The sequence below is a fragment of the Pterocles gutturalis genome, unplaced genomic scaffold, assembly GCF_000699245.1.
Source record: "Pterocles gutturalis isolate BGI_N339 unplaced genomic scaffold, ASM69924v1 scaffold5968, whole genome shotgun sequence".
In the NCBI taxonomy this organism is placed as follows: Eukaryota; Metazoa; Chordata; class Aves; order Pterocliformes; family Pteroclidae; genus Pterocles; species Pterocles gutturalis.
The window spans coordinates 111,121-129,371 of record NW_010117925.1 but is presented as its reverse complement, the minus strand read 5'-3'; the positions used below and the strand labels follow the sequence as shown (position 1 = coordinate 129,371).

General features: G+C 44.7%; 1 protein-coding gene across 1 annotated transcript in view; it reads left to right on the top strand.

The window, feature by feature from the left end:
- The window catches only part of KCNH5 (potassium voltage-gated channel, subfamily H (eag-related), member 5), a 154,072-nt gene extending 136,700 nt beyond the window's left edge, over positions 1-17,372 (top strand). Inside the window, exon 11 of the mRNA XM_010075987.1 lies at positions 16,425-17,372. Coding sequence (XP_010074289.1) covers positions 16,425-17,372 — 948 coding nt within the window. The remainder of the gene's footprint in view (positions 1-16,424) is intronic.
- Positions 17,373-18,251: the final 879 nt, after the last annotated feature.

The following is an 18,251-nucleotide window of genomic DNA, read 5'->3' as shown; positions in this document are numbered from 1 at the left end:
GACACAATAGAATGTTACCCACAACTAGGATAAAGCCAGATCACTAAAATCCTCCCCAGCAGAGCCTTATCTTATTGGCATGAAAGCCCAGGGATTGATTTAGTGCAGTCGGCATGTAAATGGGAGGGAAATGGCTCTTCACCACACCATCTGTTTATCCCATCCCCATAACCCCATTAGTTAACTCTTCTGTGCTGCCTCTTCCTCTTGCTGATACCTTTCAGAAATAAATACAAAATTCTGTCGAGTCACCGCTTCCCAAGTTCCTCAGTCACATCTTCTGAGGTTAGAAAAAAACACCTAATGGTCCCTTTGGGGACAGGCAGAGCACTTGGTCCTCCCTGGGTGTTTGTCACATAGGCAACCTGCTGGTTTTTCCTGCAAGAGGCTCTGATCCGACTGTCATTAGCAACTTAATTTCTGCACAAGTAACCTACAGGGAACAGCACGCTTCTCCTTGTGGTGGTTTCACATGGCTGATGCAGTATTTCCATGCTATTGTAGGAAGCTCACTAGTTGGTGGATAACTCTCCTTCACGCTGTGGGTGAGTTTCCTTGACTTTCTGCCCCAGAAGGGAACAGCTCTTCACTGGTGCAGGTTCAGGTACAAGGAGGAGGCATTAGCAACATCATTGAAATGGAGTCTTTGCTCTCTAAAATTTTTTCACTTCATTATGTGATAAACAGAAGGCTCCTACCCTGCTGACAGTTACAGATGCTTCTGAAAACCTGTAATTCCTTCAGCTAAAGCACCCTCAGTGGCAGCTCTGTGCCAACGACTTTTGGCCAAAGGGAGATGCTTAGGTGAAAGTAGCACATCCTCTTCATAGTATATTTTTTCATGACTGGATACTCTTCAATATTTGCCTGCTTATGTCTTGGGCCTTTCTTTTCACCTCAAAGGGGTCCTCCCCACTGAAGCACTGGCTGTGATCATATTAAAGGCAATTACAGTGTGTTTCAGCTGCCAGCTCTCCTTACTCACATGCTACCAGCTGAGAGCTCTACACTGGGAGAACTTCAGCTCTTGCTGGGTGAGATCTTTCACTTGAAGAATCCCAGGGATACTTGTTAAGGTTATTTCACAGGGCTTTCTATAGTTAAATAAATATTGAAAGTTTAAATAACCTTTGGTCTTTTTTTTTTCCTGTTAAATTGGGATTTCCCAATGGCTTAACTGAGTTGTTTTGCATCTGTTAAGCAGTGGGCTGACCCTGTCTTTCAGTCAGTGAATGATCTGCCAGAGGTGTTAATCTTTTCCAAGCTTTGATTTCAATTTAAAAGAATTACCAGGTCACACTGACAGTGGATTTTGTGCTGGTGTCTCTGAGCTGAGAAGCAGAGACTTGAGTTGCTGAATTGACCCAGCGCATTCCCCCTTGCAACATCCCTGTAGCTTCCTTTGCAGAGCATCCGATTGGGAAGGTGGGCATGGGGATACATCCAGCGGTCATTGGAGCTTGGGTTTCATCCAAAAGATCTGTAGAAGGGGAGTGAGCACTGGCAGCACTTCCCTGAATTTGGTCCAGGGAGGTTCAGTCTTCTCTGATACGTCAACAGGCTGCATTTACGGGTCAAGAAGGAAAAGAACTAACTCTGAGATAATTTTGGCATGGCTGGATGGCTGAAAGCAGAACCACGGCAGCACAGCCAGATTAAGAGCAGTTCTGAACTGACCCTAATTAATCCTGCTTTTCTGCTGGGGGAACACTACTGTGTTGCATCAGGGATCCTTGTACTCTCTGGTGTGGTGTAGACATACCATCACTTTCAGCCCCACAGGCATTTAAAAGATCAGGTCCTTGACTGGGATCTAGAAGCAAACAGGAAGCAAGCGACTGAATTCCCAGCCACCAGCCTGAATCTGCTCTCCGCTCAGGAATGCTACCATGTTTTTGAATTAGCTTGAATCTGGAGCCAGTGGCTCTCCCCACCAAGCTGCTTGTCTCCACTGTTAGACCTGGTTCAGGTCTGACTGTGACAGAGCAGCATCTTTTGCCTCTCTGTTTTGTAATATGGAAAGATACAGCAAGGTCTAATGCCTTGGCACTTTGAGGTACAGAGGCTGCCCGTTGTCCCTTTGAAATGTTCGTATGTTCTGCCCTTTGAAATTATTTCTTGATTTCTGACTCATCACTTCCAAACAAAGCTGGTGGTGTTCTACATCACATGGCACTGGAAGTGCATTGTTTTAATTGAGCTCCTGTTATAAAAGCTTTACCATAAATTAACAAAACCTTGAAAATTATGAAATGAACAAACAGAGTAGCTGGTAGCACATTCTGTATAAACGCAAAGCTTCTGAAAGCCAGGTGGAATGTCCTCAATGTCAGAAGCAAGGCTGATAGCAAAGGGTGTTATCTTTTCTTAGACCACTGGCTATAGCTGGAAAAAAATCAACAAGCTTTCAGTTGTATAACATGATTTCAGGTCTGAAGACTTCAAATTATTTTTCAGGTATTTTGTAGTCTGGTACAGTAGCATTTAAGGAAAAAAACCCAAACATAATGATTCCAATTAATTTAAATTTCCACTTAGAGAGGAGAGAATTGTTCATTTTGGGAACAATTTGCAATTCTTTTGCTGATGTATTGCTTTGTAAATGGAGAGTCTCTCTCAAGCATTTATTGAGACCATTTGGTCTTCAGGCAGAAACCCCTAAGAGGCAAAAACACAGAGAACAAAACTCAAATTTTGCAAATCCCGTGGGCCCATGTTCTATGTGGCTTTGTGCTGGGGAATACACAGGACTATTGGGTCTGTCACAAATAGTGCTGGTCAGGAGCCAGATGTGAAGATTTCTGACATTTTTCGTTGGAATAAAAGGAAGATCTTCTGAAAATTTTCATTAAATAAACAGAGCTAGTGCTGCCCACCTCCCCACTCCTCTTCCAACACAAGCCTGAACCTGTAAAGTTGTCCTGGAGTCAGTTTCAGCAATTAGCTGCAATTACAGCTGAGCACGTCCAAGCATTTCAAATTCAGAATTATATTTCCCAAACAGGACAGTAGTGAAAGGAAAGTGCGTTATTATATTAATAATTTTATTTTACTTTTAACAATATCTTTATATGTTTCATCTTTTTGCAGTATGACTTCATGGGGGCTCTGGGTTGGAAAACTTGGTTCCATCCCCCTTGGGCTGGAAACCTTGGTTCCATCCCCCTTGCTCATCCACTAAGCAGCTCAGACCCTGGGCAAGTGGTATCTGACCTTTCTGTGCACTGGTTTTGGCATCTGGCAAAAGAGGCAGTAACATGAACCCTACTTTCTCCAATACAGGGAAAGAAGCGTAGTAGATTAGTAATGCATATTATTATTGATGATTGATTTTCTGTTCCAAGTTAAATCAAGTTTAAGAGCAGCTTGAAAAATCTTTTGGCACTTTTCACCATCCCAGAGAGCACCATTTCTGCAGTCTGCCCCAAGCTCAAACCACCCCGTTGTCATCTGGAGCCTTTGAACTGTCTTTATTTGTGCTCAGAAGCGTATCACTCTTAGGAGATACTGTGCTGGGCAAAGCGAAGGCTGCTTTCTTTGAGGAATTTCCTTTTTTTTTTTTTTTTAATAATCTATAATAAAATCTAGAGACCATAACTCATCTGTACCACGGCAAAGCCTGAATCAATTGACAGTGCTGCTTACTGACATTTCATTAGGCCAGTGCCAATAGCAGATATTGATCCAATGGCTGATATAAGTTTGCAAGGGCCAGGCCTGCCTGATCTAGTTGGAAACTGTCCTGTTGAAGGGGCTCTCGCAGTGAGCACACCTTCAACTCCTGAGCCCTAGGGTTCCTAACGGTGATGTGCTGGCAGGATTAGTGGTAGCAACACTTGGTGGTGTGTGTCACCAACTTTTTACATCAATGCGGAGTCCTAACAGTCATGGAATGGTTTTGATGTGGTAGATGGAGGCTGCCTTTGCTGGGGATCTCCTCCAGATCCAGTGGAAGATCTTGGGTCCACCAAGCTTGGGTTTTTAGCCTTCTGAAGGGCTCCTCTTTCCCAGGGTCTGGAAATCCACCACAGTGCTTATAAGAACCTCGGCTTCCCTTCTTGCAGGAGTTCTGTGCTATACAGAGCAAGAAACGTCCGCAAGATCGAAGGAAACAAAGTCCAGCAAGAGTGTTAGAAATCTTCTCTCTGCCTCTGTGCCAGGCAAAGAAGTAGGAGAAATGTCTCCCCTGCCCTTTATTCCCTCTGATAACTGCTTCAGTAAGGAAGGGAAGGGGCGAGAAGGAGAAGTGAAGGAGAATAAGAGAAGGAGGAGGAGAGATGAATACTGGATACTCTCCATTGAGAGCACATCTGCAAGGAGAGGTTGGTGGAAAGAAAGAGGCAGAGAGCAGGAGAAACCATTTAGTTTGCTCACCCACCAAGTGACAAACCCAGGCTAGACTTGTTTACATGAAAGAGTTGTTATGGAGTAAAGAAAGGCATGAGTTTAAAATTCCTAAGTGGTTAAACCTAACCAGTTAGAGGGAAGAAGGGTCCCCATGAGACACTGCTCACTAATAGTTACACTGCAACAGCTATCCCAAAAGTGCTCTCTGCTCAGTTTCCCCGTGTTTAACCATCACTGTTGTATACAGAAAACAAATTAGGCCCTGATTCAAAAAGTATTTCAGCTCCCCAGTCCAATTTAGTCTTTGTATTGAATTCAGTGTAAGATTTAGGGTTCTGAAAATAATTAGGAGGCTAAAGCTGGGTTTCATTTCCCCCATAGGAAGGACTATGTCTCTTTGGTTCATGGTCACAGTTCAGGCTCTTCCAAGACCACACAAATCAATATTCCTGTCTGCAATGGACTGACCCTAACTAGGCCAACCAGCAATAAACCCTGGTTGAAAAATACCATAAATTCATAAATAAAGTAGCCTTGTTGGTTTATTGTTTAAACTAAAGTTGTCTATATGTGGAAGGTGCCTTTTACTCTCATTGATAGTATTGGAGAAATAGACCTGAATCTGGCTGTTCTGCAGCATGCTAAGGCATCTGCTGTTTGGTTAAACCAAAGAAAACAGAAAATAGTAAGGGCAAAGCAGCAGAAGAAGTGATCAGCTTCAATTCCAGAGTCTTGTTTAAAAACCATGGCAGAGCTCCCCACTTGCAAAGCTGCACCATGCCCTTCTTCAGCAGCCCTTTCCAAGCAGAAACACGAATCCCAGCAGGCATCAGATATAACAGCTAAGCCAGCAGCAGCAGAAAATCCATGCATTGTCTTCCCATGGGGTACAGCGAGAAGGAGGCATCTGTAAGTGGCAAATGTATGGGCAGGAGGTGCTCGGGTCAGGGCAACTGGAAGAACATAAGAGCTCTTCTCAAAAAATGCTCTTGTGGTTGGTGTGAATGTGTGCAATTGTGCAAACAGGGTAAGAAGCTTTCGTATTTCTTTTGGCAATCTGGCTCCTTAGCTCAGCACATGCTTAGTTAAACATGTAATCGCACATTTTTGAAGAATTGGTGCCCATCACTCAAGCTGAGCAATTTGACTGGTCCTTCCTTGCAAAGCAGGTGTCAATTCTACCCTTGCCCAGGGTTTGACTGATGTATCGAGGCATCAGGAAAAGACGTCATGTGGCATTGTACATCCATTGTGCACTGCCCTAGGTGCCTCAGTGCAGCAGAGCCTTGGGCCCTTCATCTTGAGCTGAAATCCTAAGAACACCTCTTGTGTATTTTTTATAGCTGTTTTTTAAATGAACTGTCTCAGTTTTGGCCATAGGCCAATGCAGTGGCCTCTCTCTGCACTCAGCCATGGATCCTAGTTTCTCGGTTGTAAATAGTTAGCAATGACAGAGGGATTTCCAATTAATTGCAGAAATGAGGGCAGTGTTATTATCCTCTCTTACGGTAGGAGAAATGGGGACATGGAAAGACAGTTTGATTTGCACAAGACCTCCCACTTGGCCGAAGGTCAGGGCAGCAGAATCATCCATTTTCCTGAATCCTAGCCTGGTGCTGGATGTGTTAAGCCATGATGCTCTCAGGATGTGACAAATGTCACATGGATCTCTGCCTGCTTCTCTTCTCCTCTCTTCTCCTCTCTTCTCCTCTCTTCTCCTCTCTTCTCTTCTCTTCTCTTCTCTTCTCTTCTCTTCTCTTCTCTTCTCTTCTCTTCTCTTCTCTTCTTCAATCCAGACATGTTTTGAAGTAAAACAGGATGACTCCAGATCCATACTGAGTATGAAGTAGATGGGGCAAACTCTCAACCACTCATTTCTTAACATGCACGCTTGTTCGCAAATGCAGATCAGCCTAATTGACTGCCAGCGTGCACAGATGTCTCTCTGCAAGGCTAGTCAGGTGCTGTACAAATTGATTGCAAACAGAAAATGGAACTAGATTAAAACTTGACCTACAGTAACCAGTTTCTAAAACACAGAGCAAGCAGGAACAAGGTGATGGAAGTTCTGGGCTCTGGGAAATCAGGTATTGACTGCTGTTGGGTTCTTCTGAAGGGTCTCTCCCTCCCTACATGCCCCACTTTTCCTTTACATGCACAGCTGGGAGGACACAGATGTTTATTAAGTCACAATGAAAGGGTTAATCCCTTTCTTGCACATAAAATCCCATTAAATTTCCCTTAAAAGGGCTTTTTCAACATCATGGAAATAATTCTCCTTTCCTTGAAGTAACATCACTTTGTTACTTGGATTGGAAATCTTCACATCTCTTACCAGTCAATTCTGTAATCACTTAGGAGGAAACTACATGAATACAGTTTCTCCAAAGCAAAATGAAAACGTGCTTGGTAGCAAGCTTTTGCTTTTGCGTGCTACCTTGTCTGTGAAGTCAGGATCAATGGATATTTGCAGAAAGGCTATTATTTTATGTTTCTTTCAAGCAGCCAGCAGAATAACCTACAAAAAAATCTTATTTTCCTCCAAAATCCAGCATGAAAGACTGTTCAGTGAAACATTCCTATCCTGGAGATTAACTAATTGCTCAGCAGTCAGTCATTTTCACTGCACAGCCAAGGACAGCAATTCCTTTCCCACACACAGAAGGAGCGATGGTTTAACACAAAACAGTTCCTGGGACAGGAGGATTAAGGAGAATTTACTGGAGAGCAATTAAAACAGTTGTTAGAGCAATTTGTTTCTGAGGCTGAATTTCACATCAAAGTAAAGCTATCTGAGGAGCGTACAGAGCAGAAGAACAATAGAGCCATCATTTCAGCCCATCTATTCTGCATCCTCAGAGTGCAGATTAATAAAGGGAGCTAGGAGGACACGGAGATTTACAGGAGTGAATTAGGTGAAGCAGCCGAAATGCAGTTTGCATTTGGAAAGAGGTGCCCTGGCTTCAGTCTCTGTTGGCTCTCGCTTTTTGTGGCTTCAGCTCCCCTCTGTTTCTGCCAGGTTTCTTGTCACTGTCACATTCAGCAGTGAGTTTCTGACTGTGCTGCTCGGTTGTGGAGACTCCTGCCAACACAGGATGCCGTGGTTGGAGGCTGCTCTCGTGCATGAGCCGTACTGAAAAGCTGTTACTGGAAGCCAGTGCTCCTTGCTGGCCCTTTGCTGGGGTTTGCTGGTCTTCCTGGCTTGATCTTCCCATCGTAGATGTCTGCTCCTACCCCCTTGCCATGCCCCTGACCTAGGAGGAGGCGTTACTCCAAACTCTCCCTTGGGGTCAAGAGCTGGAATTGCATCTCGTGGGTGATGCTGCCATTGCCATCTCTGTTTTGGAAGGGGCAGTAAACCTGCAAAAAAGTGGTTTTCAAGGCAGGGAATGAGTCCAGACACAGTGAGTCCATCCACAGTGCATGGCAGGAGCTTCTTACATCCAGAGGCAGGTTTGCATTAGCATCGTCTGTTCAGGTTTGTCTGTCTCGCTGTGAGACTCATGGGCTGGACTTTCAGATGAAGGAAGAATACAGATGGCCCATGGCTATTCTATCAGATGGGACCACAGCCCTGCTAGCCCAGGCCCCAGGGCTCTAGTTTCTGCCCGATTACAAACCCAGAGGCTCGAGTGAGGTAATTTCCTGTTCATGCATTTCTGTCTGTTCTTTCAATAGTTTAATCACATTTCAATTCATGTCAACTAAAAGGAAGATTTGTTAACATCTTAAAAGTTAATTTAAAAAAATACTTAATATCTGAAAAAATAAAAGATTTAAAACATTTTAATATAGAAGTATTAATAGCGAATCATGTTCTCTGTGACCTGCCTAGGTTTAAAAAACAGTTTTCCAGCAAGCCTGTTTACGAATGGTTACACATGAGAAATTTCGCCTGACTGGCCTAGTCTTCAGAGTATGAAAAAAGAGGGTCCCAGGTATGCCCTGTTTTGACAACTGAAGGCCTCTATGGGGGGCTAGTCCTCGAGGACTGAGGGATGAAGCATCCTAGACTCACCTGAGCACATCAGAGCAATGGCCTGGGAAGGGTTTGCAGGCAATGACAGTCCTCAGCAGCGCACCATGCCAGCGGCGGGAGAGCTCGGAGCAGGATCTGTCCTGTAACATCTGGAAGTGGGATGAGATTTGCAATGCAAAAGGATGATTGCACCGGAGCAGCCACAGCTATCCCAGGTGGGCTCCAATTTCCTGGCAGCTGCAGGGAGACTCAGTTCCCCACCGACTGGGGAGCAGGGTAAGAACAGGGGGGCTTTGCCCTCCCTACTAGTGGTTTGTCTCATTGCTGTGTGCAGGCAAAATGTTTGTTCTTTGACCCGCCAGTCTGGCATGGTCTTCTGTGCAGTCGTTGCTTGTCCTCCCTCTGCAGCTTTTAAAATAATAGCTTTTATCTGGAAGGACTGGCTGGTCTCTGAGGCTGGGTGGAGAACTGGCAATACCCCAGCATGCTGGGGGGAATAAAAATAGCATCAGATGAAGGGTATAATACACACACAAACACAGAAAAAAAAGTTTTACAGGAAGGCTTTTTACATGAGCTGCACCAAACCCTGATGTTTGCACTACAAGAGGCAGAAGTTTGGATACTTCTTACCCACCATCACCTGGAGGATGTCTGCATCCAAGCCACATGCAGAAAGCTCCCTGTATAGACACAGGAGACAAACAGGCACTGCAGGGTACGGCTTGTCTGACCTGTTTTAACATCTAGCTGCAGGTGAGATGACTCACATCCTCCAAGTGCCTTTTTCTCTCCCTCGACTGTGCAGGGCTCCTGGAGGATGAGTTCAGATGCAGACACTGGCTTTGTAGGTGAACCTTGTTCTGAGCATCTATGCTCTGGAAATAGGGTGTGTTTTGTAACTTGTTATTAGAAGCAGGAAAATAGCACACGTGTCTGAGCACAGCAGGGTTTGGGGTCTCCTGTGTCTAAATCCTAGGTCTGACACAAATTCACCTCCCTCATTAGCATGAGAAAAATAGCAATTGCTTTTCTACAATGCACTCCAAGATGTGAAAATTAATAGCATTTCTTGCAAACGTCTTTACAAAAGTTTGTTTCATGTTGTTCAGCCTAAGCATAAATTAATCTTTCCTTCTTATTATTTTCAACTGTATTTGTTGGGATTTTTTTTAGCATTGTTTCTAAAGAAAATTAGATAAATGTCATTGCAGTATTTGTCTGATATTGTCTGCATCATCAAAATTTTTAAAAACCATTTGCCAGCTTCAGCTAAGCTTGTGTAAAGGATTTGCCTTGAATCACTTCAGGCCAGAGAGGCAATGGAAGACAGCTCTCTGATTTCCCAAAAAGAACGTATATAAGAGGATGTCAAGACCAACACACCTTGTGAGGACACAGACCCGTTTTTTGGGAATTAGACGTTCCCGTAGGATGTGGACCAGATCAAATTCCTGTGGTTAGTCCTGAAAGCTGGTGAAGGAGCTACTCTGCAGGACCCAGCCAGCTGCAAACGAGCCAGGAGCCACCAGCTCTTCAGTGTGGTCCAAGGGAAGGTGCATTTCCCTAACACACTGCCTCCATTGCTGCAGCCAGCTTGGAAAGTTCCCACTCGCTCCATCTGTTTTCCAGTACAACTGTGGGTCTGCGCTGTCAGATGGGTCACTGACATGGTCCAGGTTAAAAAGGGACCTCCTTATTTCTTCAAAATTATTCACCTGGATGATTTCACCGATCTAATTTTCAGTGCTGCTGGGTAGGGGAACAGGGAGTAGTTGTCATCAGGGCCACAATATTGAATTAAGGTGCCTTCTGGGACGTTCCTGTATTAAATGGGAACCAAAATACAGGGATCTAGACAAATAGATTATGAGTAACCAGATGTGATGGAGATGGGGCTTCTACAAGACAGTAATACAGACAAGGTAGTTACCTCTGGAAAACGTTTTTGGCAGGTGACCAACACCACTATCAGCCCGGGCATTTATTAATGTGACCTGTCAGTTACTGACTGCAGCTCCAATCCAGCTGCATGGCAGGGCTCCTCCTTCTGCTCTCCACGGCTGTATGAGGCTCTGGGGGCTGAAATGTTGTGTTTGCTTTGTGTTCCAATTTTAGGCGCTGCATAAACACCTGGTGAGCTGAGTGAAGCCAGTTCTCCTAGGACAGGGTCTCCCCTTGCTGCAGGACTCCAGCATCCCTTACCCATTAGCCACGTCTGTAGGATGCCTCAGCTTGGGCACCCAGAGTTTGGTAGTCACTGTGAAAATCTTTACATTGGCAGGTTTGTGTGGCTTTCCCTCTCTCTTCCTCAGTGCACACCCATTGTATTCATTGCCATGACAACTGCCCTTTTGCTATAACATTATACGTTTCTGTGAATTTCCATGGTGAGGGGCAGGCACGTATTCAACGCCACTAACAACAGAATAGGATGTTGTAGGAATGGGACAGGATGATCTCTAGTCAAATATTTGCCACCTTTATGAACTTACTGTAATTCTTCAAGACTTTTACCAATTCTTTAGTCCATCCACGAACCTTCCTTGGAGTCACTTACTAAGAGCTCTTTGCAAAAGGAGCAGGGTCATGCAGGGATGATTTTTGCAGTGCCAGTACAAAAAAGACCGTAGACAAGGGATGCATTTCAAAACATCTGAAAAGGCTACAGTTTTATGGATTAATTCCACAGTAGACGGAAGAACCTGTGTGTGTCTCAGCCTTCAGGTGGCTCCCTGACCTCTCACTGTTGCTGCCCACATCTGCTCTTAGCTTTGGGTTCAGTTATACAAGCTTCAGAGGAGCTGCTCCAGCAATAACGTGCCCATTGCCAGTACCTTTGGTGAGGTGCCTCTGTGGAAGTGGGAATGGACTGAGTTCAAAGTCATGGCCAGTTACCTCTTGGTACGGCAGGGAAGGAGAGGAGGTTGGGGATGAGATCAAATGGAGAATCTCAAGTTGCTCTTTTCTCCTCTGTGCCTACTTTGTAGATGACCCAAATGCTCGGTTCCCAGGGCTGGTCATCAGTTAACTTCTACTTAACCTTTGCCAGCTCAATAATTAACATCACCTCCATTCCCCCTCCTTCCCTAAATGAACACATTAAAAGCCAGAAAAACAGGAACCTGCTCTCATGAGACAGGATTTGTGTCACATGAGGCAGTCTTTCACAACGCCATCCGTAAAGGAAATGAAGTCCTACAATGAATCCTGTCACATTAATGAATTTAGCACTTGCCATGAGACAGGGATATGGCTCTTTACTCCTTGAGATGTGCTGTATACACAGTTAATTCCGTTTCTTCTGATTAATTCCTTTGGGGTTTGTGTCTGTTCCTGGGACATAGGTTTGGACAGGCCTATGTGTGACCTCTCTGAAAAGGGTCAGGGACAACGGAAATAGGTCATCCAATTTAAGTTTTCAAAATAAGCCTCTCCCAATTTGCTGAGGAATGTCAGGTTGCATGAGGTGTTTTTCTGTTCTTATTTATGGAGAAAAATAGCCAGTAATAGTTATTAGACCTTAATAGAATTAGTCTCCATGTAAACACATTTAATCCTATTCTGCCTTAGGTTAAACCTCTGTGGAAGTGGATTAAATCCAACAACATGAAAAAATTCCTAATATGGAAAAACTTGGTAATGAAAAACAACTATTACTGATAGAATTCACCTCTCATTTTTTCCCCAGTTCTTTGTCTGTATAAGAGGATCTTTATTTTCTTTTACTTGTACATGTTCTGACAATATCGAGTAGTCCTGAGTAAGACTAGATCCCTGCTGGGCTAGACGTCGTGCTCCCTTGGTTTAGGGTGGATGTCCTGAAGAGGGGAGGGTCTCCATGGGGTGATGCAGAGGTGAAATGGTTCCCTTGGGGTGACAGAGTGGTTCAGTGGGTGAATGAGGACCAAGACCCTGGTCTCCAGTGTCAACTGGGATATGGGACTCTGTGTGGTTATGCATTTCAGAGTGAAAAAGAAAATAGCAAACACCTGTGAACACCTCCAGGTTTCATGGGAAAGCTGAGGGGAGGGTGAATTTGCTTACTTGGAAATAGGGCTCCACCAAGGTAGGTCAGTCCTGAATTCTTGACTCCCAGTTAACCCCTGGATGTCCGAGTCCCTGGGCATTTTCTGCACTAATTCAGAGTGCAGCAGGCTTGCTGCTTCAAAGGAGCTGCCCATAATCATTCCAGAGAGTAGCACTATCTCTCCCAAGAAGAGAAGAGGCTCCTGCCTGCATCCTAGAAGAGGCTGAAGGAACACTCCCACCTGGGGAGGTGACAGCAGGGCTTTGGGAGGATGTCTTCTCCACTGCATGGGCGCAGCGTGGGGAGGAAGGCTACAGCTGTGGGTGGTTACTGGGTCCTTGGTCTCCCTTGGTCAGAGCAGATTTGCGCTGCAGATCTGATAGCGTTTGTCACCTTGGCTGCCCATCCCTACAGCAGAGACACATTCAGCTTTCCCCAAAGCATTGGTCCCCTGCTGAGGCATGGCAGCACTTGGGCTCAGCCCCCCGTGCTGCTGGGCTCGGCTCATCTGAGTGGCATCTGGCCAAGTGGTTCTGGGGCAAAAAAACCTATAATGATTTCCTGGCTTTCAGAAGGGCTCACTTCAGGAGTGTGAGGTACAGGCAGTGTCAAATTAGTGAAGTCTCGGCTTTTCTCTGCAGGAGGCAGTGGCAGCAGTCACGGGTAATTATATTCTGTGCAGGGAGATAACCTCTGGCTGGAGAAGTTTTGAACTGAGAGGAGAGAAAGGAGAAATTAAAGATCGAGAGTAGGCTGGTGGAAAAAAAGGAAAGTTTTCAGTGAAACACTGAAGTGTTTGGAAAGGAAATAAAAAACGAGTGCTGTGGTCTTTGTTGTTGGGCTTTATAAACAGCTGGCAGGACAGAAGTTACCAAAGTTACCTTGTGCCTCTCTGGACTGTGCATTCAGGGCTGCACTGGCCACGGGAGCGCTGCCAGCCCCAAGTGGACTCCATCCCAGGAGCGCGGGCTGCCTCTGGCCACCGCCTGCCCGGCACATGCTGGCTCGGGGAGAGGAGGGTGCTCGATCTGTGAAACAGGGGCACGGCCACGGAGCAGGGAAACATAGGCTAGAGGAGATTTTCCCCAGCGCAGATGTTCTCAGGACCCCGCACTCTGGCCTGGCACAGCGCAGGGCAGAGCAGCACCGCCAGGCAGGGAGAGCAACAGAGGAACTGGCTGTCTTCTCTGAGACATATCCTGGGGACACATCCTGACAGCTGGTTGCTTTCAGCATTGCATCATCTGCCAGAGGTGCGGTGCTGCCCTCCAGGGAAAGAAAGGCACAAACAAAACAACACAACCCGCCTTCCAAATCTTCATTTAGATATCGTGGCTTCAATTAGATGTAATTACTTAATTTTGAATCAGTGGCAACTTCTCTTGCATTTATTTGCTGTCCCCAGTGGCTTGTCCAAGAGAGAGAGTGTTGTTCCATAAAGCCAGGTGCTAATAAGGGGAGCTTTGAAATGAGTGGGTGTGTTGCTGCATCTAGGTCAGAAGAGTCAGATGAAAGTATCTTCCATGTTTGTTTTTTTTTTTTTTTTCTAAACTAGGCTTCTAATAAACATGTTAGCTTTCCAAATTACTATAAGCAGCTACATCCATCAGCAGCACACAGGGATATATTTACTGCATTTGAAAGCTCTCTAATGAAGCCTTGAAGTCCAGCTCATCCCAGATTCACGCAGGGAAGGAGCTGTAGCCATTGTGACACTCCTCTTCTGACTTCTGAACATGTGAGACTTGAAAGCAACTATTTCTTTGTAAATATGGACAGGGGTGAGCAGCGCGTGCCTTGGTGGGTTTGTGGAAGTGTGATATAATCTATCTGCCAGACTGCCCCATATCTCAGCCATCGTCCTCCATACCAGAGAGGCTTTAACCGCTTGTCTTGCTTGATTGCGGCGCATGTTTCACATTCATGGATAACCTGTGCTATAGTGCACCTGTGGTATAGTCCACCCCTCACTCACAAGCCCATCTATATGTTGCATCTCTTCCTTGATGGCTTGAGGTGTCATGGGCCCACAGAGCTATAAATAATTCACCTTTATGTTGCTAGTCTAGATCCACCTGAGCCACTTTGATCTTAGCAGCCTGATCCACCTACCGTTTGTTTTAATGTTCTTCAGTGCCCTGACGCTTGGATACATGGACATCTATGTGACGTACTTTTACAACCAGATTCTCTACCCAGGCAGCAACGCGTTGCCACAGTGCAGCAGCTCAGGTGGATTTGCCACTGTGCTGCCAGTTGCTCTGCTTCCATTGCTGTAACCACCCCCATAGGGCATTTGCCACCATGAGTCAGTACACAGATTAGTATGGCCTCTGTGCAAGGATGACATGAAAATTCAGGAAGTGTTCCAAATTATTTTGAGTGCCCAAAAGAACTGTTGTGGTTTAACCCCAACCAGCAATAAGCAACACATAGCCACTCGCTCACTACCCCCTGCCCAGTGGGATGGGGGGAGAATCAGAACAAAAGTGAGAAAAATAATGGGTTGAGATAAAGACAGTTTAATAGAACAGCAAAGGAAGAAAAAAAAAATAGAATATACAAAACGAATGATGGACAGTGCAATTGCTCACCACCCATCAACTGATGCCTCACCAGTCCTGAGCAGCAATTGCAGCTTCCAGTCCAGCTTCCCCCAGTTTATATACTAAGCATGACATCATATGGTATGTAATATCCTTTTGGCCAGTTTGGGTCAGTTGTCCTGGCTGTGCTCCCTCTCAGCTTCTTGTGCACCTCCTCCCTGGGAGAGCTTGGGAAGCTGAAAAGTCCTTGAGTTAGTATGAGCGCTACTTAGCAACAGCTAAAACATCAGTGTATTATCGGCATTATTTTCATATTAAATCCAAAACACAGCACTATACCAGCTACTAGGAAGAAAATTAAGTGTCTCCCAGCCAAAACCAAAACCAAGACAATACGGAAATATGGATGCTCAAACAGGTATTTCAAAACCTACCTCTGACTGTCACAGAGTTTTGTTTGTGTATTGCAGGAGCTTTCTTTTTCTTTTCTTACCAACACAGCCCATATTTGCGTTTAATCACGAACTGCTTTTCATTTTAGTATCATCATCCAGAGAACAGGAGTTTCGCTATCCTTCCTCAGTCCCACATTCAAGAAAACTGGATGAACCTAAAAAAAAAATACATATATTTCATATGAGTAACATTTATAAAATCAACAGAAGTGTTTTTACTCTGTGGATCCTTCTGCAGCATGAGGCTCAGATTCCTTCTTCTATAGACAGCTATAGAGAAATGCTGCAGGGTGAAATAACTACAGGATTAGATGGCATGGCATCACGAGACGGTGGATATTGCTGGGTTTTATAATCATACACCCTTGTTACAGTGCTTATCCATGGCACTCCCAGTACACCCACACATATTAGACATATAAACTCTCCAGGAAACACTTGTGTTGCTGTGTGAAGCCACACAACACGGCACATGGGGAACCTAATTGCACCCTCCAGTCACCATTATAAAACTAGCTGTAAGCAGAGATAAAAAGTATTGAGCATGTCTGGGTTTTCAGTCTCTGGAAGGATGTGTGTGTTGAGTTAAATTTACAGCTGTGTAGTCTCCACTGAATTACTGTTTCCCTTTGATCTGTACTAAAGATAGTGATGGAGCAGGTATGAGTGTGAGCAGTGGGTAGGCAGGTGTCACGGTATTTGGGTTCTGGCTCACTCTCTTTCTTCTCTTTATTCAGTTTCTTTCCTTCTCTTGATGTCGGGATATTTTTAGGTCTTCAAGGCTCTCTCTGCTGCATCAAAGATAAAGGTGAAACCCACTTTTAATCTATACTTTTAAGAAAGTGTGTGTGTATATATATATATATATATGTATGTATCTATGCAGTAGCATATATCTGAGGTTACTATGTCTTGATCAGCTCCATTTGAATTCACTGCAAGAAATAAAGATAGAAAGGAAGGAGAAATGTCTGTTACCTCAATACTGTTTCCTCATTTCCCAGTAATGTTTCCCAGTAAGTGATGTCCTTTGGGTATTGACTCTGTTGTGGATTTATTCCCCATAGATAATCTTCCGGAAGATCAGCGATGTCAAAAAGGAAGAAGAGGAGCGCCTGCGCCAGAAGAACGAGGTGACGCTGAGCATTCCTGTGGACCACCCTGTGCGGAAACTCTTCCAGAAATTCAAACAGCAAAAGGAGATGCGTAATCAAGGCTCAACCCACATCGACCCGGAAAGGAACCAGCTTCAGGTGGAAAGCCGGAGTGTGCAGAACGGGGCCTCCATCACAGGCACCAGTGTGGTGACCGTGTCTCAGATCACCCCTATCCAGACATCCCTGGCTTACATGAAAAGCAGTGAGGCTGTGAAGCAGAACAACAGGGATGCGATGGAGCTCAAGCCAAATGGAAATGGAGACCAAAAATGTCTGAAAGTAAACAGTCCCATACGGATGAAAAACGGGAATGGGAAGGGGTGGCTTCGCCTGAAGAACACGATGGGGACCCATGAGGAGAAGAAGGAGGACTGGAACAACGTCACGAAGGCTGAGTCCATGGGGTTGCTGTCGGACGACACGAAGTGCAATGACTCAGAGAACGGTGTAAATAAAAACCCACTGAGGAAAACAGACTCTTGTGACAGTGGAATAACAAAAAGTGACCTTCGCTTGGATAAAGCTGGTGAGACTCGCAGCCCGCTGGAGCACAGCCCCATTCAGGCTGATGCTAGGCATCCTTTCTACCCTATTCCTGAGCAGGCCTTACAAACCACGCTGCAGGAAGTCAAGCACGAACTCAAAGAAGATATCCAGCTGCTAAGCAGTAGGATGGCTGCCCTTGAGAAGCAGGTGGCAGAAATTTTAAAAATATTGTCCGAAAAGAACGTACCCCAGATCTCTTCCCCCACGTCTCATTTATCACCTCAGCGGCCCCCCCAGATACCCTGTCAGGATATTTTTAGTGTTTCAAGGCCTGCATCACCTGAATCAGAAAAAGATGAAATCCACTTTTAGCATATACCTATGTGTATATGTGTATATGGTATATATGCAGAGGTGTATATATACCTTTATACATATATATGTGTGTGTATACGGTAAATATATATACATATATATTTTCACTTGCATCCAATATGACTTGAACACACCAAGGATTTTGATATGTAAATGTTGCATGTCCAGCTGGATTCTGGCCTGCCAAAGAAAACAATTATTAACATAGATATTGCTTGTATAATATGCAGTTGACTGCATGCACACTTTACATTTATTTATAATCTCTATTATGTAATAAAAGAATGACTTTTGTTTAACAAAGGCAATGTACTATTTAAAGAATCAGGGTCTAACCTGCCAATATTGCCATGACAGTTTTGATCTCAGGCTGGGTGAGTTGAGCTTTTATTTCCTCACTGTCTTTTGTGCTGAGTTAAACAGTAGGTTAACATGACGTGGAGGACACGTTCGGACTCCAATTAGTATTGTTTCTTGGTATCATTCCATTACAATATACTGTATATTTGGTGATGAATTCCCCTGCTCCTCCTAAAGGGAGGGCTCAGCTCAGTGGCCAGGGAAGGGCACCATGTCTGGTGCTGGGGCGGATCACTGGAATTTATTCGTGTGGGTATTGTGCATGCACAACCTTTTATTTCAAGTATCTTCCTGGTCTTTTAACATCATAAGTAAGAAATAATGATGGTGATTTATGTAAGAAAATGAAACTAGCAGAAATTCTCCCAGTGGAACTCCCTGTGTGTTTGGGGGTAACTTCTTTTGTGAAAGTCCCTTCTACTGATGTCATTTTTACTGAACCATTAGAGTAACATTATGTAGATTCTCTTTGCAGGGCCCAGCGATGGTGTCTGGTTCTGTCAGTATCTTCATTAG